This window comes from Botrytis porri, assembly GCF_014898465.1.
Source record: "Botrytis porri strain MUCL 3234 chromosome Unknown BPOR_012, whole genome shotgun sequence".
Classification (NCBI taxonomy): Eukaryota; Fungi; Ascomycota; class Leotiomycetes; order Helotiales; family Sclerotiniaceae; genus Botrytis; species Botrytis porri.
This window is the reverse complement of record NW_024066086.1, coordinates 1,161,555-1,189,224: the sequence shown is the minus strand read 5'-3', so window position 1 is coordinate 1,189,224 and position 27,670 is coordinate 1,161,555. Positions and strand designations below refer to the sequence as shown.

General features: G+C 41.7%; 11 protein-coding genes across 11 annotated transcripts; 5 read left to right on the top strand and 6 right to left on the bottom strand.

The window, feature by feature from the left end:
• Positions 1-222: 222 nt before the first annotated feature.
• On the top strand, positions 223-1,190 carry EAF01_008888 (uncharacterized protein). Its single transcript, XM_038917144.1, has 3 exons — positions 223-538; positions 588-749; positions 825-1,190. The coding sequence occupies exons 1-3, from the start codon at positions 470-472 to the stop codon at positions 975-977; spliced, it is 384 nt and encodes a 127-aa protein (XP_038767538.1). The 5' UTR covers positions 223-469; the 3' UTR covers positions 978-1,190.
• On the bottom strand, positions 1,191-2,640 carry EAF01_008887 (uncharacterized protein; the record flags this gene model as incomplete). Its single annotated transcript, XM_038917143.1, has 2 exons — positions 1,191-2,363; positions 2,575-2,640. 2 exons carry the CDS (start codon positions 2,638-2,640, stop codon positions 1,395-1,397), a joined length of 1,035 nt encoding a protein of 344 aa, XP_038767537.1. The 3' UTR covers positions 1,191-1,394.
• A 1,626-nt stretch (positions 2,641-4,266) lies between these two features.
• On the top strand, positions 4,267-4,809 carry EAF01_008886 (uncharacterized protein; the record flags this gene model as incomplete). Its single annotated transcript, XM_038917142.1, has 2 exons — positions 4,267-4,413; positions 4,480-4,809. The coding sequence occupies 2 exons, from the start codon at positions 4,267-4,269 to the stop codon at positions 4,807-4,809; spliced, it is 477 nt and encodes a 158-aa protein (XP_038767536.1).
• Positions 4,810-6,333: 1,524 nt separating this feature from the next.
• Positions 6,334-7,891, top strand: EAF01_008885 (uncharacterized protein; the record flags this gene model as incomplete). Its single annotated transcript, XM_038917141.1, has 3 exons — positions 6,334-6,382; positions 6,436-7,487; positions 7,547-7,891. 3 exons carry the CDS (start codon positions 6,334-6,336, stop codon positions 7,889-7,891), a joined length of 1,446 nt encoding a protein of 481 aa, XP_038767535.1.
• A 471-nt stretch (positions 7,892-8,362) lies between these two features.
• On the bottom strand, positions 8,363-10,662 carry EAF01_008884 (uncharacterized protein; the record flags this gene model as incomplete). Its single annotated transcript, XM_038917140.1, has 8 exons — positions 8,363-8,583; positions 8,653-9,177; positions 9,233-9,498; positions 9,550-9,830; positions 9,896-10,034; positions 10,094-10,294; positions 10,349-10,455; positions 10,507-10,662. 8 exons carry the CDS (start codon positions 10,660-10,662, stop codon positions 8,363-8,365), a joined length of 1,896 nt encoding a protein of 631 aa, XP_038767534.1.
• A 789-nt stretch (positions 10,663-11,451) lies between these two features.
• EAF01_008883 (uncharacterized protein) lies at positions 11,452-12,578 on the top strand (the record flags this gene model as incomplete). The annotated part of the gene is made up of 2 exons (XM_038917139.1): positions 11,452-11,934; positions 11,985-12,578. 2 exons carry the CDS (start codon positions 11,452-11,454, stop codon positions 12,576-12,578), a joined length of 1,077 nt encoding a protein of 358 aa, XP_038767533.1.
• A 1,165-nt stretch (positions 12,579-13,743) lies between these two features.
• EAF01_008882 (uncharacterized protein) lies at positions 13,744-14,842 on the bottom strand (the record flags this gene model as incomplete). The annotated part of the gene is made up of 4 exons (XM_038917138.1): positions 13,744-14,121; positions 14,176-14,344; positions 14,396-14,489; positions 14,536-14,842. 4 exons carry the CDS (start codon positions 14,840-14,842, stop codon positions 13,744-13,746), a joined length of 948 nt encoding a protein of 315 aa, XP_038767532.1.
• A 3,103-nt stretch (positions 14,843-17,945) lies between these two features.
• EAF01_008881 (uncharacterized protein) lies at positions 17,946-19,460 on the bottom strand (the record flags this gene model as incomplete). The annotated part of the gene is made up of 3 exons (XM_038917137.1): positions 17,946-18,976; positions 19,060-19,335; positions 19,415-19,460. The coding sequence occupies 3 exons, from the start codon at positions 19,458-19,460 to the stop codon at positions 17,946-17,948; spliced, it is 1,353 nt and encodes a 450-aa protein (XP_038767531.1).
• A 1,689-nt stretch (positions 19,461-21,149) lies between these two features.
• On the bottom strand, positions 21,150-22,189 carry EAF01_008880 (uncharacterized protein; the record flags this gene model as incomplete). Its single annotated transcript, XM_038917136.1, has 2 exons — positions 21,150-21,539; positions 21,728-22,189. 2 exons carry the CDS (start codon positions 22,187-22,189, stop codon positions 21,150-21,152), a joined length of 852 nt encoding a protein of 283 aa, XP_038767530.1.
• Positions 22,190-22,515: 326 nt separating this feature from the next.
• Positions 22,516-23,054, top strand: EAF01_008879 (uncharacterized protein; the record flags this gene model as incomplete). The annotated part of the gene is made up of 3 exons (XM_038917135.1): positions 22,516-22,635; positions 22,769-22,894; positions 22,944-23,054. The coding sequence occupies 3 exons, from the start codon at positions 22,516-22,518 to the stop codon at positions 23,052-23,054; spliced, it is 357 nt and encodes a 118-aa protein (XP_038767529.1).
• Positions 23,055-23,999: 945 nt separating this feature from the next.
• Positions 24,000-26,012, bottom strand: EAF01_008878 (uncharacterized protein; the record flags this gene model as incomplete). The annotated part of the gene is made up of 7 exons (XM_038917134.1): positions 24,000-24,128; positions 24,347-24,464; positions 24,571-24,750; positions 24,930-25,092; positions 25,225-25,332; positions 25,623-25,720; positions 25,864-26,012. The coding sequence occupies 7 exons, from the start codon at positions 26,010-26,012 to the stop codon at positions 24,000-24,002; spliced, it is 945 nt and encodes a 314-aa protein (XP_038767528.1).
• Between the last annotated feature and the right edge of the window lie 1,658 nt (positions 26,013-27,670).

The following is a 27,670-nucleotide window of genomic DNA, read 5'->3' as shown; positions in this document are numbered from 1 at the left end:
CATGATTAGATACATTGCTCTGAATTCGATTGAATACATTTGGATACATAGTAATATATCCTCAACCCCCAATAATGTGAAGTGTCGTTGAGCGAGAAGATGACTCAGCAACACTGTGATAGAAGTGACCAATGAGAACCTTCCATCGCCATCCACTCATTGCCAAGACCGTTCATACACATATCTGCCTTATTTTCTTTCTAGATAGGAAGAGATTTCCTTCCTCGAGATATCTTTAATACTTGCAGACATTGTAGTGAATAGGATTGGGCTGTCGCGAATTCAAAGCACAAATAAAATAAGCCTACGGTGCAATCTAAGTTATTGAGAGACTCTTGTTTTGCATTTCCGCAAGCTATATTTGACGCGAAAGGATCAAAAGTAGGATATTTGAAAACCACAAGTCCAGTCAAGAATCCAAAGATTTGTCACTTCGAAGCCCAGAGGCCATAAAATCTTCCTTGTAGCAATGTCGCAAACGAGCTCTCTATCTGATTCAAGTAATCTCACCATGACAGGTATCACAGATTTCCAACGAGTATGTTTCAGCTAATGTTATTGTCATCTTTCTAACTCTACCTCCACAGAAAGTCTACACTCTTCTCCTCCAGATTCCGGCAGGGAAGGTCTCCTCTTACGCTTCTCTTGCCAAAGCTCTCTCAACTGCTCCTCGTGCAGTTGGAGGAGCTTTGAGACGGAATCCTTATGCTCCGCAGGTCCCATGCCATCGAATAATCTGTGCTGATGGGGTAAGAACTCTTTATTAGTCCATTAAGTCAGTGATCATAAATTATTCTCAATACTGATGAGTTCGTAAACGATAGGCGATCGGAGGATTCAAAGGCGAAGCGCAGAATGCCCCGTCTGGTGTCAATCAAGATGAAAAGTTGGGATTGCTGAAGAGTGAGGGAGTTGAGTTCGATGAGAATGGTCAATTGAAAGATGAAGACAGGTGGTGGAACGAGTTTCGTATTTGAGCATCACCATAGCATGCGTACAATAATCTTCAGAACACGGAAAGGGATGGGAAAAACGCTTGAAAGCCAAATTCCATACTTATCATAACCCGAAGTTTTTAACTCAATCGTATTGAAAACTAAAATGTTGACTTCTAACTCTCTCTTGGCATCTCGGCGAGAATGATACATGGAGCATCTCACGAACACAAGAGCGAGAAGGTGGACTCATCAATATCTAGAAAATCTGTTGTTTCTGGACGGTCTATCTAAGGTAGCATATAGGGAGGGCAATGTTTATTCTGACGGTAGAGACTATTTGCCTCTAAATGAGAATGCGAACGTATCACATGAGGGATATGCGCCACTCACGTAAGTTCCAGCCAGGACAACATCGCAACATGACATACGCATCAAGGCGGAATATTGATTGTTCATTTAAAGCTGTTCTGCCGCCCCGGAAAGAATCTTCTCAAAGATACCTACTCCTTCTCTTCCCAATGCCGTGCCCACCCCCACTATTGACGCACCGACTTTACGCATCCTGCTAAACCCCGTGCTGTCTTTTACACCTCCAACACCGATTATCTCTATGTTCTTCATGTGTTCTAAGGGTGATGTATCTAGCATTCTTCGGATCGTGTTGACATTGCCTAAAGCAATGGGATGTAATGCATCACCGGCCATTCCGCCAATACCTTCACCATTTGAAGAACCCAGTACAGGGTTGCCCAGGTCATCTATGATCAAGCATGACCCGAGTGTGTTGGTTGTAGTAATAAATGATATGGCATTGTCTCCAGAAGGCAAGGCTCCGGATTCCAGAGCTGAAATCAAGTTCTTAAATTGCTCAGAATACGTGTACGGCGGAGTTTTAATGCCTACATGAATTCTGTCGGTTGTCCCGATTTTCATACTTTTTATGACTTTAATGTACGAGGCCATTGCTTCCCCATCATATGCTGGAGGTGGTTTCCCCACGATGTTAGGGCATGAAAGATTGATTTCCATCATAAGAGTCAGATTGGCTTTTCCATGTTGTCGCAAAATATGCTCATAGCATTCACCAACCTCTTCAGCTGAACCGGTGACGGAAATTATCCATGGCTTGGAAGTAACCTTTTGAATGCTTTCATCTTGCGCGAGCTCAAGAAGAATTTTCAAGTACGAGTCTAAAGATATAGGAGAATAACCGAGTGTGTTTAGGCTATTCGTCTCGCCTGAAATGACGTTACTTCGGCCCTCGAAAATTGAGGCGCTGGTGACATTGGATTTAGGATCAAAGAAAGTATATTGGTGTAGTTGTGAGTTGTGTGGAAACGGATTCAAAAGCGAAGTTCTGACCGTAACTGCACCGGTGTGAGGACAGCTGTAAAGGGTGAGGAGTTCGGATTTACTTGTTGCCCACTAGTGATGACAATGAGCTCCTAACATTTCATAGTACTCTTGTAAGATCAGTACTTCCCACTTGGAAAATATATCCAACTTATATCTTCTTAAGAAAGAGCATAAAAGCGCTATCAGTAACACTTTTGACACAGTGCCATTCAAGACAGAACAGAAGTCTCCCAGCTTTCTTTTACAGAGAAGGAAGTCAGTATTGTGGAAATAGACTTACAGGATTAGCTGAATTTATTAGTGGAGGCGAGATTCTCAACGCATTTGCAGTTTGTTTGCTGGCCATGATTATCTTGATGACTTTTTTGGTTGTTGTGATAATTAGCATGGTTGGGATTTAAGTCACTGATTATTAGTAATCAATGTCGGTGCAAGTGATTTCTAACTCCGGCTTCTATTTCAACGATGCTTGATGGTAAGCATTTCTTCCCTCTGCTCGTCCCTCTTTGATTTGAACTTCATTGACTGACCATTCTGTAATTTCTTCACCTCTTTTTTTAAAGAGATTAATCCCTCTCGTTGTGTTTTCCTTTCATCCCTACTCTTGCTTAGAAGCACGATAGTTATCTCACTCTTCGCGAACTTTCATCAACTACAGTGCGAGATACAATTTCCGAATTTTATCTTCAGAGACAACTTCGTCACCAATATGCCGAATTGAAAACGATCACATCCACTTCCCAGCTCGAAAGAACCTACCTCAACTTTATCTCAATCTGACGAGCCGTGGCATATTACCCGCGAAGGCTGTGAGCGTTATGGTTGATGTGATAAGACACCCCATCGATAGTTGTTGAAGAGAATGCCATAGCTTGCGCTGGCCTTCCTCCCTCTGCTATGCTTGGCAATGCGAATTCCTTCATGCGAAGTTCCAGAGTGCCTCCAGGCACGCGCCGATATGCAAGTGCGGTCAACGCAACTCCTTAAAGCGCGCTCATTTCTCTACGGCCTCGAGCCCACATGTAATTGCAACCAGAATTGATGTTGGATATGGAATACTGGTGTTGAAACTATTGGCAACTTCAGATGGAAATAATGAATGAATCGACACTTTGCTAAGGATAGGTTGTCGCTCGGAGACCCTAATATTCCATCGCAAAATTGTTGCAGACCCAGTGCGAACTGTAAACTGCGCACTCGGCCAATATCTAGGAGCCTGTTTAGAAGTACTTCACAAAAGGATTGCTAGCGGACCTCCCAAAGAGCCCAAATCAGCTGTCGCATTTTCGTGATTAGTCGCCGAAAGTGCCGAGACTCGGCAGAGAGAGAACGGGAACAAGTCAGGGTGTACAGCAGAAGCTACAAACCTAGAAAACCACACTCATCTCACGGTACTAGGCATAAACATTCTATATTATGTTGATTCGCAAGAATTTCTCGGGCCTCGAGATATCGAAGCAAATATTACTCATATATTCACGTAGGTGCCTATTGGAAGTTTTGCAATCTTGAAAGAAGTGGTTAGAGTGACACCACCAACGTTTAAAGGGACGAAAAGCCTGTGCGCCTCCCCATCGAAAAGTAATGGAAATGGATCCTTATGCTACGGTAGGCTTATGAAGATCCTCCTACCATCCTGATCATATGCCGTTTATCAAGCGATAGTATTGCGCCTTATATCCTGGATGTGATTCAGTCATGAGTTGACACATTTCCCCGGCATTTTGAGTTGACTTCCTCCTCAGGAACTTTGCGCATTAACATGTGGAAATGCTATCAAACCGCCTTGATCATGTTTGCTACCTTATTGAAATCTTTCGTACTGCAATGAAGCACTGACACGTACCATTCTGTCACACCCTTATGCAGCATTGCGGGCCACGACAAGCATTCTAAAGTGCAAACAAGAGTGGGCCACGCCCACAATGGGAGTATGAATACCCCAAAGCGATCCTTTCCCCAGATTTAGATTATGGATCAATTAATACCAGATCACTACGCAGCTCTTGGAATTTCACACAATGCTGTTGCGCAAGACATAAAAAATGCTTTCTTCGCTTTGGCTAAAACCTATCACCCTGACAAAAATAATGGTGGGCCAACGAAGGAATTTATAAAGGTTGACTATTTTTCGTCTAACAATAGGGGAACCTAAAAGAAATCTTGAATGCTAATTTGTTCAAAGGTCAGGACTGCGTACGAAGTGTTATCTGATAAAGATCGGCGAAGTAGTTACGATCGTCAGTATGAAAAAGCAATAAGTGACGCGGGGTCTCAAACCTCTCAAACGTCAAAGGCATCGGGTAACTATACGTACGAAGGGAAGCGAGAAAGACGCTATTCCTATAGGAAGGGATCAAGCGAAAGCGAAGCCGCAAAGAATGCGGAAGTAGAAGAGGTAGAATTCAAAAGAAGGGAGGAGGAAGATAATGCCAGGAGAGCAAGCGAATCGTTGAATTCTCTCATGAAAGAGTTGGAGCGAATTTCTGGGCGTTTCGAAAGAAGGGAATACTGAGTTGCAAGTCTAAGTTGAGACGGCTATTGGGAAAAATTATGGAGGGCACAAATTCCCGAAAAGCCCACGACAATGTGGGATCCGTGGAGTCTCTGGGCTTACTGGATGGAAAAGATTGGATGCGGATGAAACACGACAAATTTTTGGGAATTCGAAGTTTGCGAGGCAACAGATCGCTGAAACGGTGGCCTTTTTGTGTCTTTCAAAGAAAGCCCACTACATATTCGAACATTTCATTCAATTTGTGTTCAATGACTCGCACTTCGCGCCTTTCAGAATGCGGCTTTGGATCTCGCGCGGTGAAAGAGAAGCTTAACCAACTTAGTGGAGCCATGGGAAACCGAATGCTTACGATGTGTTGGATATAGTAGCTAGCGATAAGTCAATAGTGGATAGGGAAGTTATAACATAATTTTGGAGAAGGGAATTCGGGTTGCGTCCAGGGCATTGGGCGTAAACCTTTGTGAAAGCAACCGTGTATTTGGGATCTCCAGTGAGATACGTCATTGAATGGTATGTCTTTGCTTTTTCTGCGTGTGCATCCATAGTTATGTTCTATTATTCTTGTTCTGCGTTGGCGCACAATCTCAAAGCGCCATATTGGTCATGTCTTTCATCGATGTATTTTGATTTCCCATTTAACCACTCTTCTCTATGCTTTTAAACCTCGATATCTCAGGTTTCTTTGTAGCTATTGATTTATAATTTTTATCAAAAGCTTCGCCCCGCTGAAACCATAAGTCTATTTGTCCGGGCACAGGGCTCAATATCCGCACACAAGGGTGTTGTTGGAATCGGACTTCCCCATTACAAAACTCCGATATCTCAGCCCCATTTGCAAAGTACAGTCTTCTGTATTGAAATAAACACTCAGTATCACGTCCCAGCCTTACCGGTATACCTCACAATTACTTGGCATACGCATGGACGCGCAATCAATACTCTCTTATCCATCCATATCATTACGATCATCGTTGACACAAAACACCACATGAGCCCGATAAATACCAAATTCACTTGGCTGAATCGGCTGATCCTACAACTCAAATTTCCATCAAACTTCTGACAAGAGCATTGACCGTCCGGGATCTCTATGAAAATGATAGATTGGGAATCACGCACGTCCTGTAGATCTACCGGTTTATCAGAGGATGTCTGAGATTACCGCTTTTTAAGAACACATCAAAGTTTTGATTGCACGTCTCCGATGCTTAATCTATAAGTAAAACTATAATTGCACTACCGATACGAAGGCGCGGGAAGGTAAACTTAGATGCGGGATCTGTTTCAACTTCAATTGTTTCTTCCAATTGATTTGGTTGGTTGAGCTTGCATGAGGAATCAAGCTGCGGACGCCATTTCGTAAGCACCTTGTAGGAATTCTTTTGTGGTGATTTTGCTTCTTCGGCGTCCTAAAATATTTTCCAGTGTTAAAACCCCGGTGTCCCCCATGTTGAATAATGAGGTTTCCTTCGATGCAATCTTGACATCGATACTGTGATGAAATAATTTTGAATATTCAACATGAAGGTAATTAATTTTGGCTCGTTCCTAGCCTCGATCATAAGCATCGGTATGTACCACCCAAAGCCTGACTGGAGTAGAGATCACTGACGCACATCGTAGTTCCCCCTGCTCATTCCCTCGCAACATATTCTGCTACCTCTGGTGGTCCCTCTTACTCTGTCGGAATCTCCTCAAGTAATTCAAACAATGTCTACTTTCAACTCACAGCACCAACCTCATATCAATGGGTTGCTCTTGGCATCGGTTCCCAAATGTCCGGAAGTACCATCTTCGTTATGTATGCTGACGGTACCGGTAATGTGACACTGTCTCCTCGAAAAGGAACCGGACAAGTGGAGCCAAAGTATGATAGTAGTATAACCGTTGAATTACTTTCTGGGAGTGGCATTGTAGATGGAAACATGGTCGCCAATGTTCTCTGCACAAGTTGTAGTTCTAAATTATCATCCACAACATCTACATCATCAAATTGGATAGCAGCATGGAATTCCGGTTCTGCTCTTGACACTACCGATACTTCGACATCCATTAAACAACATTCGGGCTCTAACCATAAATCATTTACTTTTGATCTGTCGCATGCTCAGCTGGAATCCGATACCAATCCTTTCACATCAAATTCTGCAGCTACAACTTCATCTACTGGTAACTCTACAGATTCATCAAGTTCATCCAGTTCTTCTAGCTCCAGTGGACTTTCCCCAGTTCAATCATACGACATGGCACATGGAATCATCATGGGTGTAACCGTCGTATTACTCTTCCCCCTCGGCGCCCTTTCTATGCGCGTATTCGGACGACCATGGCTCCACGCCATTCTCCAAATCCTCTCCTTTTCCTTCCTGATCGTAGGTCTCGGCTTGGGCATCAAACTCGCAGGGTTAAAATACGGCTCGTTTGGCGAATCAACCACACTCGCAAAACGCATCGTGATTGAGGAAATCACAAAGAGACAGTTTGGAAATTTTGGAAGTACCACGTTTACGGGTACGCCGCCTTGGGCTACGGCGACGGGTACTTATGCGGGGGCATTCGGTCGTCCGACTTCGACGACGGATTCGGGGAGTGGATCGAGTTCTGGTTCTGGATCGTCGGGCTCGGGGACTGCTGCTGTTACGGGTGCGGCTGTGACTCCTTCTTTGGGGAAGACTGTAAGTTTCTTTTTTCGGGTTTTCATATTGACGAGATGTTCTCAGCTCACAATCCATAGATATCAAATACAACGCACATGATCTTCGGTATCATATTAATAATTTTATTCTTCATCCAACCATTTCTCGGGCTCATCCATCACTGGAGATACATGCGAGCGCAGAGACGAGGCATGTTTGGACATATTCATTTATGGTACGGCAGGATATTAATTGTGCTCGCGGTAATTAATGGTGGATTGGGATTGCAGTTGGCTGCCAATACACGGAATGGAGAAATCGCTTATGCAGTTATCGCTGCGTTTATGGGAGTGTTTTATATCGGTATTGTGATTCTTACTTCGATGAGAAAGAGAAGGCTGAATAGAAATGGATCAAAATTTAAACATGGATCGGCGTGGTAGGAAAATGGGGATTTGGTATGGAACGGGATTAATGAGCGATGTACGAGAAATGAGAGAATGACTCTACGCATGTTTGGGATTACGATTATATTTGTTCGAATTCTTGAATATGTGACTGCTAATAAGATGATAATGGCGGAGCTCGGCTCGTACCTCGTAGTGTCTTCTGTCCGCGATCTTCATGGATATAGGTATAAGTCCGGACAAAAAATAGTAGAGGGTTTTAAAAATTACTCCATGATGGCCACTTCCATCAATCCACTCCTTATCTTCCCATATAGTAGATGATGAACCTCAAATCATCAAATTCTCCATTTTCCCCATACACTTATTTTGCCCCATACATGAAGCCGGAATCCGCTCCTCAGCTCTTCAGTCGACTCGGAAGCTGACACACGCAACTTCGTCAGAGTAAACCAATCAGAAAGTAGATTTTGTATATATGCGCCACCGCAGGGCGATCGCACTCACTCATGTCCAAGTAGCAAGTAAATTTTCATCGAAATTCCAATCCAATGAATTTAGCAAATCAAAATCCGCAATCATGGGTGGGAAATTCATCGCTACTTCTAGCGATCCAGGCTGAAAATAGGTTGCAGTGGCACCTTGATCTTGATGCATAACATCACCAGTCATATTATTGTATGAGGTATCAGAATTATTCATAGGACCGTTGCAATTGGTATCTGAGACTATTTGGGAGTTAGAGGTGAAGAAATCGGAACGAGGATAGTAGAGAGGTGGATTTGGGGAAGACTTGCTAGTTTTTCCAGTCGCGGGAGGATTAATTGTTTTTCTCCATCGTAGAAAGCAATCATGAACATGGCTGATAGACATTCTGGATTGAATTTTGATATCTATAGGAGAAAAGTCTTCGCGTCTTCGGTTCAAATCCCCTGACCCAGCACTCCTCCACATTCTGGCGAGCGCTTCAGCGATGCGATCCGAGAAGTCGTTTGTAGCTAAACTTGTGGATCTCAATGCCAAGATCGCGGCATTGAAGAGGGATCTCCCTTGTGTGCTATCGAATTGCATTGCATATGTACTGTTCAATATCTTTAGGAGGACACATGATGCGCATATTAAATTTTTGAGAATATAATACGAGCAATAAGGAAGTATTGCTTCGGAGTGAAGATCGTAGTCGAGAAGTGCTTGAATAAATCTTGTGGCAGAGTTATATGCCGAAGAAAGAGCAGTTAAGTGGTTTGGTGAGAATTCGGGGACATAGAATGCAAAGGTGTGCAAATGAAGTCGAGCGGCAAGTAAGTATAATTTATTCAGTGCTAGAATTGTGAGTCGTGTGGATTAGAAAGAATTGTTACCGAAGAAGGTACTTACATGAGAACGTAACACTCTCGGACTCTAATTGTTGATATTGATTTTCGAGCATGTTAGTCATTGAAATTTGTTCATCGATATTGGATAAGACTCCTGTCACTTCGGAGCTATTCCCATATAAAGTTTTCGAGACTTTCTGACAAAACTTCTCAATCTTTAATCGTTGTTTGATGCCTGGTGGGAGGACTTCAGAATCTTGTTCGAGGCCATCTCCAAGTCCCCAATCATAAATGGTTATTGTAGGTTGACCATTCGCAGTCGAAACACTGGATTTGAAATCAGTTTTTCAATCCATGATAATGGGATTATAATCAAACCTTTGGGAGACAATATTACATAATGCCCACGTCAATTTCCTATCACTCAATTCAGCTTCAGACACATCTCTTGTCTGCTTAAGAAAATCTTGTGCATGTCGGGGTCGATGCATTCCCATTTGGAGAGAGATCTGCATCATAATTCCACTCAACATCCAGGTCGGATCTAATTCACTCAGTCCCATAGTAGCTGAAGCTTTATCATTTCTACTCTTGGTAAAGCCTCGTATTAAAGGTACAGGCCAAGTACATAACAATGCCAAAGCTTTATAGATGACGCTCTTTGAGGCATGTCAGATATAGAGTTCCACAAAGATTTCATATATGCTTTCGACAAGTTGAGTACCAAGGTAGGATCTTGGGGGTAACGTCTAGCTGATACAAGAACGATCCCCCACCCAAGCACTGGATCTTGAGCAAAGGTCTGATCACATGTTTGAGTAGGATCCAGAATGGGACATATATGATGATATCGCGAGAAGTACCTGCATGGAAAAAATGAGCTCGAGTTCTAGGGCAGCTACAACATGAAGAGAGACTCAACTGATCGAACAGAAAGGAAAGTTGTTCACCGGTTACTAAGATATCATCAATCCTTTGATCTTTTGGTTTCGAGTCTGTAGAAGACGATGCGTTGTTTTCCTTTCCAAAATTATCAGGAGAATTTGCTACAGCAAGTAGTGCTGCTTGTTTTGCGATCAATTCTTTTAGTTCCTCTATTTCCTTCTGCATTTCCGCATGCTTGCTGCATACCTATCAGTACTATATCGCTCAAAGATGAGTTATGATATCGACATACTGTCTCTTTGCCACTCTCTTGAAGTCAGAGTCTAATTTGCATTCGATGCCAAGACGGGTACATCTACAACAAGGCTTGAATGGGTCCTTTTCAACATTACAACCAAGCTAGGCGTATGAGTCAGGAACATGGCTACACTAGACTTTGCGGAGACTTACTTTCTGCTGCCTACATTCATTACATGACTTTATCGAGTTTGGTATCTTGTGTGGTCGCTCCATTTGGTCACGAGATCTTTTTCCAATGCTAGTGTGAGATATCGTATCATCGGAATGAGGATGATCTCCGTCATCTCTGATACTATTAGGGGTCATATTTCATCGGGCCTTTGGTTCCTCCAATTATGTAAATCGTCCGACGTCGTACGGGGAATTGAACAAGTTGCATTCTGATGTGGAACATTGAGAAATGTCAGTTGAAAAGTCGAGTGAATGTAGCTTGAAGAACGGTTGTGGCGCAAATATTTGCATTAGTCATAACTTTATTTAGTCTGTGGCTGAAAGCTTACCGGGCTTAGTTAACGAATTAGAGGGCTTAACTCGAAACCAAGCACTGCACTTTGATGTGTCAGTCTCCCTGTTGTGGGGGGGGGGGGGGGGGGAACGCCTAGAACATATATTTCATTGTCCATGAGCTGGGATTAGTTTCGAATATCATCGCCGAGAAAGACAAGTAGCCGGATTGTCATGGAACCAAACATTTGATCAAGCTGACGTTGATGATAGTTTGCAAGAATTGAAAGCCTGGGCGAGATTTCTGTGTTTGCGAATACTATTATGGAGCATAACGAACGTCTATTCTTGTCTAGCTGGGTATATTAGTACCATGCCAAGTCTTGTGTCGAAAACGATGATAGAGATGGAAATAAGCTCCATCGATTCTCTTCGCAAGTGATTGATTTTGAAGCGAAGCTTAATTTAGCTCTTTATAAGTCTTTGAATATCAATAGTAGGAAATGGACTCGGAGCTATCTCCCACAAGGAAGGTGTGACTATCATATGAGACGAGGATCTTCGTCACACTTGCTGATAAACTTTCCCTTGTTAACACAAAACTTATTTGACATCGTCTTCGTGTTACACCTAGGTCAACGAGCTTACAACATGGTGATCCGAAGCGTCCTAGTCACCGGTGGTCTCGGCTTTGTTGGCTCGGCCATTGTCGATGCACTGTACAAGAAGTACCCTTTCAGTTTGATCATAATCTTGGACATTAGTGAAGGTATCTTCGAATGGAAAAAGAAGTCGAAATACCCGCCGACCATCAGCTTTGTGGCATGCGATATTCTAGATGAGGAGAAGCTAAAAGGTGTCCTTCGCCACACCAAGCCGGATGTCGTTGTTCACACGGCCGGAATAGTTCCTCCGTTGAGCGAAAGATACCATCGCAGGATAGAGGAGATAATACTACATGTGAATGTCGAGGGAACTCGTAATGTCTTGAATGCAACAAGAGATGCTGGGGCAGGTGTATTTATCTACACAAGTAGCTGTTGCTCCGTGGTTGATGATTGGGCGCATCCGTATCCAAATATTGATGAAAGATGGCCGACAGCAAAAAGGGCATCAATTTATGGGGAATCAAAGGTATTCAACTCTCAAAATGAGAAATCCTCTACTAATAATTTGAACGAAAGGCAAAAGCAGAAAAAATTGTTCTAGCAGCAGATTCCACTACGTTCTCAACATGCATCCTTCGACCATCAGTCATCATGGGCCCGGGTGATAAACAGCTTATTCCACCTATACACGCCTGTATAGCAAAAGGAGAGACCCCCTTCATTATTGGATCAGCCGATAATCTCTGGGATATAACCTACGTTACAAATGTCGCAGATGCTCATTTCCTTGCTGCTGAAAATCTCCGCTCGAATACGCCAACCGCTGCTGGTGAAATCTTCTTTATACAAAACAACACGCCAATCACATTCCGTGATTTTAGCGTAGCTGTATGGAAAGAGTTCGGACATATCCCGCCTTATGAAGTGACGGTACCGGAAAGTTTAGCCTGGGCAGCCGGCCTGTTGGCAGAGGTTGTCTCGTGGTTAACTGGGTCAAAAGGACCTACTTTAAGTAGAGACAGTGTGAATGATGCTTGTGCTGTTAGATATGCGAATGGCGAAAAGGCGAAACGAATCCTGGGATACGAAGCAAGAGTAGGTTTGGAGGAGGGGATTCGCTTGAGTTGTGAGGCGTACAAGAAGAGACTCGCGAGCCAAAAAGAAGAATAGTAACTGTTGATTGCAGCTCATCATTAAGTTTAGGAATATCGACGGGGCAGTGGCAGAAATCTAAGAACGTGGATATGAATGGTAATAGTCGTTGATTTCAGAAATCGATACAAAATGCAATACATCGGGCTCGTGTCTGTCATTTGTGACAGCTTCCACAAGTCAATCTATTTAGGACTCTTTGCTCTTCTTACTGCCGGGTGCCTGCGAAGCAAATTGTTGCAACCAGCCAGCATTGGACTGTGCTCTGCGTCGACGCCGATGTATTATTGATATGGGTCGCACCCAGACCATTTAATCGACACACTTAGTAATATTAACAAATCTGTGGGGTGAACTACTGATTAAAGCTGACAACTCGATGAACGATCACAATTTTTGGGAGTCGTTCAGAGGGAAGACTACCAATGTTCTACAAGCGACGTCGTTATCAATTGCGAGTGTCCATGCATACACTGTGGGTTTAGGGATATCAACGGCAATCTGACCCTGCAAGCCCCTGGAATCAGCTCCACAAAACAAGCTCAGAAACCAAACCTTCTCTCAACGTCGCGAAAGATAGAAATGGTTGATCCTTCATATCATGTTCTCGGATTCTACACAGCAGGAACTGCAATGGAGACTAAATATGGACTTATGATTCTGGTTTTGTAGACCAGTGAAATGTGTTCACCACGAGTGAAGTCGGTATCTGCACATTCTCAAATATGACCTGATGATCAGTCTGACTTGTGCGAATGCCTTCGAGTATCAGGAATGGCTCGTAGAGTCTCGTGAGTTCTAGGTGATAACTGTGCTCCTTTAAGCGTGGTCAACGCCTGTCGCGAGTCTCGAATATCGTGTAGGATCAATATTTAAGCCGCGGGGATTGATACCTCCAAAGATACAGCGCAAACTCCTACAGGTCAATTCGAAGAAATGAATCTCGGAGAGACCAGGTAGTTGATTAGATTAAAGAGACAACTTCACTGAACGACTTGTCCAATTCACAGTTTTCAAGATCTCTTATAGTTGGTGGGTGTGATTCACCACTTGCAAGTTATCACTGGTAAAGCCATTTCCCGACACTCGCTAAAATATTTACACCAATATTTACAATAAACTATATAGAGAACCATACGAACCTCCCACATCCCAATAAACAACTGCCAATGCCCACTCTCCTCTATTGCCAAACCTGAACATAGTTAATCGCCCAATAAGCATTAGTGAACGCACTCGGATTCTGCGCAACATAACCCTGACAAGTCGAAGCCGCACTAGCACAAGAGCCCGAAGACCAAACAGATCCTGCCCACGTTCCACAGAACGTGGTATCAAAGACGATATTCTGATTAGCAAACGACTTGTCAAAACTACAACCACTACCACTGAAGGTTGCCAAGGGGGTTCCCCAAGAACTGACATCAATATCTTTAGCAGTGATATCAGCTGGGATGGATCCTCGAGGCCAGAACCAGACATATATACCAGTGCTAGCCCATTGCATCGCATACACGCCACCACCAACTGCATTGAAGCCGGTGCCATAATTCTGGGTGTTCTATTCTGTGGTTAGTACATCCAAAACTTCGTGATGGGATATTTGTTGACATACTGATGTAGCAACACCGCATCCCGTGCCCGCATTGTCTTGATTACAATTTGATGTTATAGTGGTCGTTCCACTCTGGGAATTTGCGTTGCTGACGGTACAGCCAGCGGCGGTGTGAAGTGTTATCGTATTAGTCGTGCCAAGGTTGACTCCCTCGATGATATCGATTTCTCTGGATATTCTTTAGTATCTCATGGCCAATTTGGAAAGACGGGAAACTAACCCACTATTTGGCCAATTCGGACCAAACATCCAAAAGGCAGGCCATATACCACACACGCCATTGGGCATGTGCTCAATATCTGCTATGAAGACACCTTTTCTGGTCAGCTTATCCCCCATCAATTGACAGAATCTTTATACCTTCACCCCATGCTTGGTTACTGGTTAATCGCACACTTTCTCGTCCTCCACTTGGATTAATTGTGGTATGATCCACTCCCAAGTATACCTGATTATTTGCTGTGGATACCAGACCAGCTTCTTCAGCAGCAGCGAGTGCTTCATATACCACATATCCTGCTGTTGGATCAGCTGCGGTGAAGAACGTGAAGTCACTGAAGAAGTTGGCTGCGTTGTATGTAGCTGCGAGGGAATATTGGGCATTTATAGTAGAGAGTATCGAAAAGAAGGAAATCCCAAGTGACAAAGTGGGCTTTGAGTTCATCATGCTGACTTGGAAACGGAAAATCTATACACAAGAAGCAAGAAGAATGGTGACCAGGCGATTCCTCTGAAGTTCTATATCTATGGTTTTATACATTTCCTTTACCTCTTTTCACTCCCCCCATGCTCAAATCAATAACGCGACAAAATCAACTGATAACCATGATGCACTCACTCAATTCCTCAATCCAAATTCCACAAGATGAAGTTACAAGGGCCTATCAATACCAGCACCAAGCATTCGGTCCTTCTTGCGCGACTCTACAGCATGCCATTATCATTAAACTTCACATGATGGACAATTCATTGATCATCGGAGATGAAACTCAAATCACTTGTACCATAGCAAAGCCAACGTCTAGGCGCCCAAAGTGTCTGATGTTACATTCTGTATCTCGTGGAGGACATTAGAGATTTCACACGCATGAAAAAGGAGAACCGAATCTTTGCGCGAAGGATATTAAGTTTTCTTAGCTCACTCTATCTAGGGAAAAAGGGTAAATGAAGCGAATTTGGTTGGGAAACGGGATTACCGCCATTCCACAGATCTTGTCGCTGTCTCTGTCTGTACCACATGAGCCATAGACTCGCAGTACAAGGCTGCATGACGAAGTCACTAAAAGAATTCTACCGAAAGGATTCAGCCGAGATAGGAAACCTTCTGTAAGGTTGATGATAATATTCCAGATACATATCTCCTCTCACTCTCACTACCATCGCATTCTAAGATGATTAGAGAACGCGGAGATTGCTCGTCCCAGAGTCAATCATTCCAGTAATGGCAAAGCTTCTACATTGGCTACCTTCCTAGAAGAGAATTTCACTTGCGACATAGCCTTGTTACATTCTCCATCTACCTTGAGATTTCCGGGGGAGACCGGGGAAGTGAATGTTTTCAGGGGTAGATAAATCTCAAGTCGCCTAACATATCTGAGGTAGCTCGGTAGATGTGCATGATTCGTCCCACTTCTATACATGCCGAAGGTGACTTTCAAATCATCTACGCGTGTCGATCTGGGGCTTTGAGAGATTGATAGCCAGGCACGGTAGAAGCAGAACCTTGATACTTAAATTTAGAGTTATTTTAGAAATGCCGATTGGAGAGTACGTGTGTTTAGGGATAGAATGGTAACGTTACACATTACTTATATGGACCAATCTGATGTCGACTTGCATTTACTTCGGCTTTAATGACAATGTCAACCATATCATATTATGGCCTCTCATATCTAGAATGTGCCTTCGCGGAAGTCTTCATCCAATACCTTTCATTACACTACAAAATGTAAGAGATATCGAACTTAGTTATCGTACATTATAATAGTTTGTAATATAAGTTGAATACTTGACTTTCTGACCACTTTTCTTTTGAGCTATTGATTTACACTAAAAATCACTTTTTTAGTTTATTAACATCTTTTTTATTTATGAATAGAATTTATTAAAACTTTATGTACTCAGCGAAATAACTAAAGATATAGAGTAAGTCGAATACCCTATTTTCTGGCCACCCCTATTTTAAGCCACTCTTTACCATTAAAAATCTCAAAAAATAGAATTTTTAACTTTCTTATTTATAGATAGAATTTATTGAAAATTTATATATATATATAATTCAGATCGTTTTAAATCTAATCTGAAATTTTTAGATTTTCAAGATTTTTCTATATTAAAATCTAGAGTTTCAAAATATCAATTTTTTAATTTATAACTTATAGGAATTATATATAAATTTAAAACTTTTACAAAATCTTTAATAACTTTTTAATAATAATTATTAAAAGAAAACTATATATCTTTTTGAAAGCTTTGAACTTAAATTTATATAGAAATTCCAAAAAAAAATTAAAAAAAAATTAACAGATATAAAGATATAGTATATAATGAGTTTAGAATAGTATAAATAATTCGTATAATTTTAAGGGTATTTTTCTAAATATTTATTTATAAAAAGTTTTCTATTTTTTTTAATCTTTCAAAGTGAATATACTATAAACTTATAATAAAACTTTTTAATTTATTTTTAATAATTTTTGTTAAAAAGTTATTAAAGATTTTATAAAAGTTTTAAATTTGTATATAATTTTTATATAAATTTAAAAATCGATATTTTAAAGTTTTGATTCTCAATATAAAGAAATCCTAAAAATCTAAATTTTTAAATTAGATTCAAAACGATCTGAATTATATATATATAAATTTTCAATAAATTTTATCTATAAATAAGAAAGTCAGAAATTCCATTTTTGGTGTGAAAAGTGGCTCAAAAGGAGAGTGGCTCGAAAGTAGAGTACTCGATTTATAAACTAAAATTCAATATAACTTCTATAAATTTTAATTTAATTCAATAAAATTCTATATAATCACTTATGTATATATTTTCTATACAAAAATAAAATTTTATAAAATTTGAATAAAAAATAAAAGAAAAGAAAAGTAATATATTAAAATTAATCAATAAATAAAACACAAATAAGTACAATTTCATAATACATTTTAGATTTTATTCATCTTTATTAATATTAAATCTCTTGTTTTTATATCTTAACATTAAATCAAAAATTAAATAATATCTTACTATAAAAAGAGTTTTCGTTCTAATTCCTCAAAATAAAAAAGTTATTAAAGAGTTACTTTTCATCTCGAGATTTAGCCATTTAATTCTCTGGGAAACTTGCAGCTCTTCAATTGCTTCGCTGGGGCAACGTAACGTAGGGAGTAAGGGTGAACCTGAGAATTCGAGACTGCTAGTTTCGGATAACTTGTTAGGAGGCTAGAGGCACAATTCAAGAGGCACGAATGGAATGACACACTTGCCTATATCAATTAGCTGCGGTCATTTGGAGTTCCATCTGATGTGCAGATATTCCATGAGACAAGCCGACAAATTTAACTACTAAAGAAAATTCAGTCATGAACACATAACCATTCGCTGCCAAAAATCTCAGATATTTCTTTAGTTATTTAGTTCATTTCCATCAAAGTCATAACTTTAAGCTACCCAATTTCCCACGCAAAAGATATTTCCCACCCAACCCGCAAATTCCGCATCATATATACAAGTTTTTAACATATCCAGCCATATAAATCATCAACATCATAAACATCTACCACCAGTCACCGTGGTTGTGCATCGCACTAGCAACCTTGACGAATCCAGCAATGTTGGAACCAGCAACCAAAGATGGGTATTCGCCATCCTTTGCCTCGACGTACTTCTTGGCAGTCTCCAATCCGTTCTCGAATGCATTCTTCATGATATCCTTGAGCTTCTCGTCAACCTCCTCTTGAGTCCAGCTGATACGAGCACTGTTTTGTGCCATCTCAAGACCGGAGACAGCGACACCACCAGCGTTGGCAGCCTTTCCTGGTGCGTACCAGATGGCTTCACCCTTCTTCTCCTTGCGCTCAGCCTCAAAGACATCGATCGCCTCTTGTGTGCAACCCATGTTAGATCCCTCAGCAATGTATCTAGCACCGCTGGCAACGAGAGACTCAGCCTCTTCCTTGCTGACTTCGTTTTGGGTAGCACATGGAAGTGCAACATCGACCTTGACGTGGGTCCATGGTCTGGAACCCTCAATGTACTTGTATTTTCCTCCGTGTTCGAAAGCGGTGAGAGATTGCCTCTTGAGCTTCAACTCGGCGATCTTTCCAATGTCTTCTGGGGTGAAGTATGCATCTCCTTCAGCGATCAAAGAACCTTGAGAGTCAGAGAGGGATACAACAGTGGCACCAAGCTCAATACACTTGAGAGCGGCGTATTGGGCGACGTTTCCGGATCCGGAGATGGCAACGCGCTTTCCTTGGAATGAACCTTGACCAGCATATTGGATCATGTGGGCGACGTAGTAGACGAGACCGTAACCGGTAGCCTCAGGCCTGATCAAAGATCCACCCCAGCTTCCTCCCTTTCCAGTAAGAACACCCTCCCATTTGTTTTGGATGGCCTTGTAGGCACCGAAGAGGAATCCGATTTCTCTTCCTCCAACGTTGATGTCACCAGCTGGGACATCGGTATCGGCTCCAATGTGCTTGCTCAATTCGCGCATGAACGAAACGCAGAATCTGCGGATTTCGTTGTCGGATTTACCCTTTGGGTCGAAGTCGGCTCCTCCCTTACCACCTCCAATGTTCACTGTGGAGAATAATCGTCAGCATTTTGTTCGTGATTGATATCCGCTGTCATCGAATCGAAGTTGGGGAAGAGTTTAAACTTACATCCGGTCAAAGCATTCTTGAAGATTTGCTCGAAACCCAAGAACTTCAAAACACTGAGATTGACGGTAGGGTGGAATCTCAATCCTCCCTTGTATGGTCCGAGAGCGCTGTTGAATTGCACACGGTATCCGCGGTTGACTTGGACTTGGTTCTTGTCATCTTCCCAGACGACACGAAATTGGATAACTCTTTCTGGGATGGAAACGATCTTGAGGGCGGTGCGGTATTCTGGGTTCTTCTCGAAAAGAGTGGAGTTCTCCAGAGTGGAGGCAAGCTCTGAAGGAGTATTTGTTAGTTATTGAATGACTTGTGAGGGGGCGCAAGGAAGCACAAAGAGGCACAAGGAGGCACAAACCGTTGTAAGCTTGCTCGAACTCAGGCTCAGATGGAAGGTTAGACATGATTAATATTGTGGTTGTTTGGGTATCAAATGAAGAAATTGGCAATATGAAGGTTAAGTGAAAAAGAAGAATAGAAGTTGGTAGATGGGGTAAAGTAATTCGCACGACTGAAGGGAAGAGAGACCTTTTTGTATCGAGGTGGGGTGGATTAGAGTCTACGAACTAGTCACACTTTGGTGCCGGTTCAGGACCCATTGATAATAAATTGTCTCGCTAGGTGAAGGCTTGTATGTGCATCCATGCCTCGAGTATCTTTTTATGACTCCGATATTGGAGGCTCGGATAGAGGGGAGGGGACGGGAGTGGAGGGGGGTGGAGGGGAGGGGAGGAGAGGAGAGGAGAGGAGAGGAGAGGAGGGGTGAAAAAAGTAATGAAGGTGGATGACTTGATCAAGATTTTCCAATTAATACATTCTTCCTGTCAAATCACAATGTCTCACTCAATCTCTTGCATAATTGTTTGGACTTTGAAAACGATGGCCTGTACAGTAGAAACCTTGATTCTGACAGCGGAGTTGCATGTTCCATGTGTTCCATGAGTTCCAAGTGTTCCATGGGAGAAAATTGAAGAAAATTGAAGAAAATCTGATACATGACGTGACCCCCTCGACGCCGTGATCGGTCGAATCGTTACATTGCATATTTGGTGTATCTGCGTGGGACAATGGAGATGTGTAGAGCACTCCCCTCTAGAGGCTGAAATCGACCAATGACATGTTATATACGGTGTCACTGATGAATCAAATAGAAATTCTTATCGTACATCTCCTATTGGTCAATACGCACAGGTATAGATTAAACACAGCCCAAGCTTTCATGTATGTATGGCGCATGCAAAGATCTCTCGCCACGCGGGGGTATATGCAGGTGATCAAGGATAACCTTGAATCAGGTGACTCTTTGATGAGATGTGTATTCAAAACATTCAAAACCAGGTTACATTACATTTCCCCCGAGAGTTCCCCGTCTTCCTACATGTCCCGAAGTCTTGGAACTGTACCCATGAAAATATTGGGTAATATTGGGTAATATTTCACATTTCATACTTCACATTTCATATTTCACACTTCACACTTCATACTTCATTTGCTTCCTGCAGAAGCGTAACAACTGCTCTGTGCCACCACCTTGCCCTCATAGGGTGTTTCTTGCGGCAATCGCTTCCCTCGCGACTCAACACTTTGTAAAGCATAATTACTCCTACTAATTACTCCGTACAATACGTCCGACCAAGGTGGCTCAAGGTGGATGCCCATGTTTCGAGTCTTGGTGAAGATAATCGGAATTTTCCCGGTATCGGATGAGGGGTAATTTATGAGGGGGGATGGGGAGATGAGGAGATGCGTGGTGAATATTGTAGGAATCTCCCGAAAATAGGACATGGGCAATTCAGTCTCGACTCAATCTTGGAATTCATTTTACAACATCGCCGAGACGTTTCATTCTACAAGAACAACCCAACTCCATAGTTGGTCGCAATCTTCATCGATATTTGGTGTATAGTGAGCCAAAAAGTGATAAAGGGGCTTTGGCAATCATCTCACTATGAGAGTTGAAGGAAAAGCAGAATGCTTCAACTGTTCAGGGGGAGGTAAACTTGGCTCAAGGGGGAGAGATTCTTAATATGATTCTCTTTGCGATCATGAACATTGCATTTCAACTCTGGGTTATTCAGTACTAATCAATCTAATTAATCCGCATCTGTAGGATCCCAATCAGTTACCAAATATTCATCTAAGCCATCCATTTCTTTCAGATCCCCATCCTCAATTTCAAAGCCATCAACATCACCATTAGAAAGGATTCTTGCTTTGGTTACACTCTTTGGCAACGGCACATAACCATGTTGTAAAGACCATTTTACCAATAATTGCGCCGGGCTACAGGAATATTTCTTCGATAAAGCGACGATCTTTGGATGCTTCATGCGCAATGCTCGAGCCAAAGGTGCGTACGCTTCGACAACGATACCGTTCGATTGACAGAACGAAGTAATATCGGTTCGAGTATTGAATGGGTGGACTTCGATTTGGTTCACAGCGGGGGTTATTCGTGGCTTGGAATCAAGTAATTCTTGTAACTAGGTATTGCGAGGATAATATTAGCCTCGTGTCTGCGAGTAAACGGAGAGAAATTATACAAGATTTAGGACATCGAGCCGAGAGAGCTACGCCGACCAAGTCGAGGAATCTTGGAACAATCGAGAGGAACAATCTAAATGCACACTTGGAGATTGTGAAAGGAGGACCTGGAGAGGGGAAAACTTACATGTTTCACACCATAATTACTCACACCACCAGCCCTCACCTCTCCATCAGCAATAGCATCCTCGACCGCTCTCCAACATTCCAATCTACGCTTCTTCCCACCATACGGACTATGCAATAGATACAAATCAATATAATCCAAGCCACTTCTCTTCAAACTATCCTTCACAGCCTTCCTTGTAGCATCATAACTTGCGTTTGTTTTTAATTTTGTCGTAAACCAGAAATCCTCTCTTTTGACATTTTTATTGGCATTCAAATGTTTGTTTATCGCTGAACCGACTTGCGCTTCGTTCGCATACCATTCAGCAGAATCGAATGCGAGATATCCTGCTGCGAGAGCGGTTGATACGGCGGTTTCGGTTTCTCGTCCAGAGGTCATGTAAACACCGAGATGGATACGGGGCATTTGGATGCCATTGTTGAGGGCGATAGTCTTGCTTAAAGATGATGGGCTAGGCATGTTGATATATGTATAGATTACATGTAAAGAGAGTGTGAGGTTTGATATATTCGGAGTTGTTCGAAGTTACCTACTTATTATTAATTAAACATGGAACAGGAGGGGATAAATATAAAGCGGTCAAACATGGCAAAATCTTTCACCCAAAAACATTATCGATGACGTTGATTCATTTGACCTCCTTCCTTACCTGGATATCACACTGAAAATACGAGCAACGACTTCGGCTGGTCTGGTATTCACATAACGTTACCGATATAAAGGGATAATCAATTCCTGTTACAATACTCCATTCACGACACACGAATATATAACTCAACTTCAATATGCCAGACCAAGCATCCATAAATCGATCGCTCAATACCATTCGAACTGAGCTCGAATACTTGCAACAAAGTGGTGCGGTTGCTCCAGCTCAATTTCAGTCAATTATGGCACAACTTCCGGTAAGTATCCTCGTTCTTTGACACTCTAGACATATAGCCGCGTCTCTCGAGTGTCCTCTTCCATTCACCAATCATTCTCATATCCCGACAACCGTATCGACTCAAAGTCCAGCTATACTAACGCCAAACACAGCAAGGGAATGGTCAACCATCTCCATACATAGATCCTCGCTACAATCCCAACGGTGGTTTTAACCCCAGTAAAATGAGCCAAGAAGCGCAAGATCCAAGTCATCCCGCACATCCTCAAAACCCCAAGGTATGTCTCATGGGTATTCAGTTTATGATGGAAAGCTAATCAATGATAGCATCACGAATGGGCAAAGAAGATGGCTACGAAGTTTGGTAATGCTGCGGTTTTTGGTGCAGGTGCCACGTTTGGTGGGGATTTGATTAATGATGTTATGAGGAAGTTTTGAGGGGTGGGATTACTTGTTTAGAGTCGTAGAATTATAACATTTGATGAATGTTGAAGTGAAGTGAGATCGTTGTGTGATCTTCTAGGGAGTACTCACTTCCTAACATTCATGCGAATGCACAGACACCATTCGTAGCACCAAGTGGTCAAATTTTGCAGCGCTGATCCAAGTCATTATGCTTCTTTCAATGGGAACATTTCCCTCATCTCATAATCAGCTGGTTGACTTAGATTTGAGACAACGACATGCAATTGCGTACCTGGTATCTGATTACAATTTTGAAAAACATCCGGATTCGTGCCGGCTCCGTCATCGCAATCCTAGGGGTAGCGAAGAGGGGTAATACAATTTCCATACTGCAACAAGCTTATATCATTCTACCTTCAGATATGTATTTGAGGTTATCGAGAGCGTAACGACTTCTTTATTTAGCGGTACTATAACAATCCTTGGACATTCAACAGCATTTCCGTTCAGGCAGTTTCATTGGGATCAAGTAGAATCCGAATTAAGCGTCATTCTCGAGCTTTACTTCCATCCTTAGAACAGGGGTTTCAATCGCCCTCTAACCCTATGTTAACCAGAAACATATGCTCTTGACAATTTCCAGACATCCATTCATGGCTTTTCGAACGTTGCTCGATTTCCTTCAGAGGAAGTGACAATCCAACAGATGGGCCTGGCTAACACAATTACTTCGCCTCTCAGAATCAATGCAGCATTTGGAATTTTATATAAGCCGCAGTATTTAGATTGCGTACTCACAAAGAGGGTTTCAAAAACATCCTTTCGAAGAAAATGGAAATACCAGAATCCCAATAATTGAAGGCCAGCTGAGAGCTTCCTCGAGAGTGCGAAAGGGTTCCAACTCTTCATCAATAATGTACGTACACACAACAGTCCTCCTGGTCCCCAGAATCATTTCAAACATAATTGGCAAACTGTCTACTCCCCAGGACACCGAAAAGCATCATTACTACCAAACAGTGCCAAGTCATCTGCCAGATACCCTTGGTTGTAATCGTAATCAACGCATTTCATACCGCCTGTTGGGCCGACGTGGGGACAGTGTACCTTTTTTTTCTGTTAGTTGTTTGTTTACTTTTACGGGGTTTGTGGCGAGAATGAGGACGAATTATAGAGGCGTAAGATGAAGGAGATAGAGTTAAGTAACGAGAGAAGGGAAATCCTGAAGTCAGGCAAAGGGGGAGAAGAGAAAGCAGAATGCTCCCATAGAGTAACCTATCCACAGAAGAAGAAAAAGTGACAATGATTAGAAAAATGATAAATACCTCCGGTCTAACCTGTGTCAAAACAACATGTACCAATCGACACACAATATTATCCCCCCACGTCTCATCAAAAGTACCAAACCGTTTCGCCAAAAGCGTCGCTATACATTCGGTATCGCTTTTCGCACGATGCATTAGCATTTCCCCATGACTGCTCCACTTTCCTCGCCCGCATCTCCGATCGGAAAAATCGTGGAATGGAAAAATCGTGGAATGGAAAATACCTAGAATAAACCCGATTCGCACCCGTACATCTCGCCTGTATCTGCGGACACAGATTCGTCACGATATCAAGAGCCTGAACCGCGGGATTCGATATATCGGCGCCGGTGAATTTGGAAAACCAGAGGGAGAGATTGGGGATTTGGGCGTCGTAGTAGAGGACGGCTCCTTTGTTGTCGAATCTTGGGGGTTGGTTAGGTTCTGGTTTTTTTTCTTTCTGTTTTTTGATTCTTTTTTTTTGGGGGGGGGGGGGGGTGGGGGGTCGATCAAGAAGAGATTTGGGGAGTTGATGAGAGGGCAAAAAGGAGGGGGAAAGAGAAATAGAGGAGAGGAAGGGGTAAGGGATAAATGAGAAATATACCGCCAAAAAGCAATTTCTTTGATCTTTGTAACATATTGTCCATGTGAAGCAGAAGCCGGGTTCACAATCGTGGTGTTGAGATATGCGATTGTACTTGCTACTTCTGGACAGCCCGAGGTGAAGGCGTGTAGTTCGTAGGATGTGAAGGCGTTGTAGTTTGGTTCTGGAGTGGGAGTGGATGGTGAGTGGGATTTTGATATGAAGTGAGGAAATCCAAATGGGATTGGGAATGGAATTCTGGGGGGAAAGGAGAAGGAGGAGGGAGATCATGTAAATGAAAATGGAAAAAACAAACGCAAGATCCCAACCCCAGTTTTACCGGGAATAGGAGAAAGAGCAAAGAAATACTCAGTAGAGTCGTCGAAACCGGTGAAGTTTCCGAGGGGGGAAATACGTCCTGTGGCTATTGTGAGGTAGCGGGGTTAGATTTGATTTCTGGACTCTTGTGTAGTTTTCTAGTTTTGTGATTTGGTTTTGGTTTTGGTGGTGAAGTGGTTGAGGAGTATCTGAGTGCTTGAATTGATCCCATCTATCGTAAGGGAATTGAAATGTGGGAAATTGAAAGATGGTATCTCATGCAATGAAACGAACAGCCAAAGTAGTAACTACTCCCCCTATTCCCCTCTTCTCCTCAGACGAAACATCAAACTAAGAAAAAACGACAAACAAACATGAACACAAACACAAACATACCATTCTCATTAAACAATCCCTTTGGTGTAGCCGCCGACCCATTCGTAAGAATCGGTAGATTGTTAGGATAAATCGTTGTGTTGTATATTTGACTGATACTTTATTCATTCGACATAACCCTCCAGGTCAGTGACATAGAAACTTTATCCAGATGGGTAGAGGGTGGATATAGAGATCAGTAGAGAGAAGAAACGGAAGTAAGAAACGGAAGTAAAGAGGTTTGTATTAAAGGGAAACCTACGTATCGCGATTCCGGGCTTGGAAATCATAGAGGGGTGTGTTTCTCTTCTCATCTACCCTCGCATCTGTATTTGCATTCGCATCCACAAACCCAATACACATGAAGATCCACGCGCATCCATGCCGAAAAATCGAAGTGGAGATCTTCATGGTCAATGATGAAATAACAGAACGATATTCAAATATATATCTGAAACGCCTGTATGCTACTCCACGCTTATACAATTATTCAAAGAATTAACAATACAAATGTGCCAAAGGATAAGAAAAAGAAAAGAAGAGCCCCTCTTCTCAAATCCAAAGTAAGTCAAGTATATATACATATCTACATACCTACCTACCTACATAGTAAGCACAAAAGTTCAAGTTCAAAGGTAAGGTAACAACCACATCAACAGAGTAACATCGAGACATCAGCAAATCAAGTGACATTAGCGAAGATGAAGTAGCATCAGCAAATCATCGCCATACAAACACGAACTCCAATGTAACCTCCTATCCCAAAGTAGCAGGTATCGGTTTGCGATTTTCAGCTCCCGCGATCATGACCATGACTACGACTATGACTAAGGACCCGAACCCCCGATTGTGATTCCTATTTGCTATTCCTATTCCTCGTTGCGATAGATGATGAATATTCTCTTTGCATGAAGAAATAAGAGAATGAGTCTTTTGTCTTCTGTCTTTCATTCATTCATTCATCCTTTTATTCCCCGACGAGAAATAAGAAATAACCTCTAGTACTCCGGCTACTATGATATAATACAATATAATAGTTATAACGTGGTTCATATACGAGTAGATCATATCACCGAATGAATCACTTGAAAAATGCATCAAAATTAGTCATTTTTGATATTCTTATTTTAATAATGAATTATTACTTTTCAATGAAAAAATAATGAAAAACTATAATAAAAATGAAATACTTATAGTAACATAACTTATGGTGAACCGGGTTATATAAGGAACTGTTACGGGAGCTGCCTCTAGGGTCACGTGGAAGTGTCTAGAGATCTCTCGAGGTGGTTTAGACTAGACTTCAAGTAGGAATTCAATAAGGTTGTAACTGGTTGCAATTCTCGTAACTATAGTAATGAAACTAATGATTGTTCTTGAGCACGAAGCTCTACACTGTAATGAAACCCATTCCTTTATATAGACCTTCGTTCTCTGTGCTCAGTCGGATCACAAATGATCCCTCTGATCCGATCAACTGGATCACTAATGATCCCTCTGATCCGGTTACCTAAGCGTCGGGGTCACGTGACGTCTATTGTGGCAGACCATCGTAACAGATACATTCAGATTACATTATCTCGAATTCCTACCTCAACAGAAATTCTATCTATAGGCTACAAATGAATCTATAGATTTCAAAAACGACATTTAAAATTTAAAACATATTATTTATATCAATTAGAGTCTAATCAAGCTAAAGAGGTAATATTGAAGAATATTCAAGCTTAATTTGATATATTTCGTATATATCTTATTAAACGAAAATATGAATTAAATGATATATATAATATGAATAAAACCAGATTTAAAATTGGAAGTATTCAAAGTATATATATTATAATTAATTCTACTCAGAAATCGAATTAGAAAGTTACAATTGGTAAATAAGAATGAATAACTATATTTGAATATATTAATATAGTTAAAAAAGCTTTATTATTTATAATCATTTTCAAGGCTTAGAATACAAATTCTGTATAAATTTCAAAGGATATATCTCAAAACTAATAGTTCTTTACTAATATGAATAAATAGATTTCAAATAGTTATAAATTAGAATGACTAAA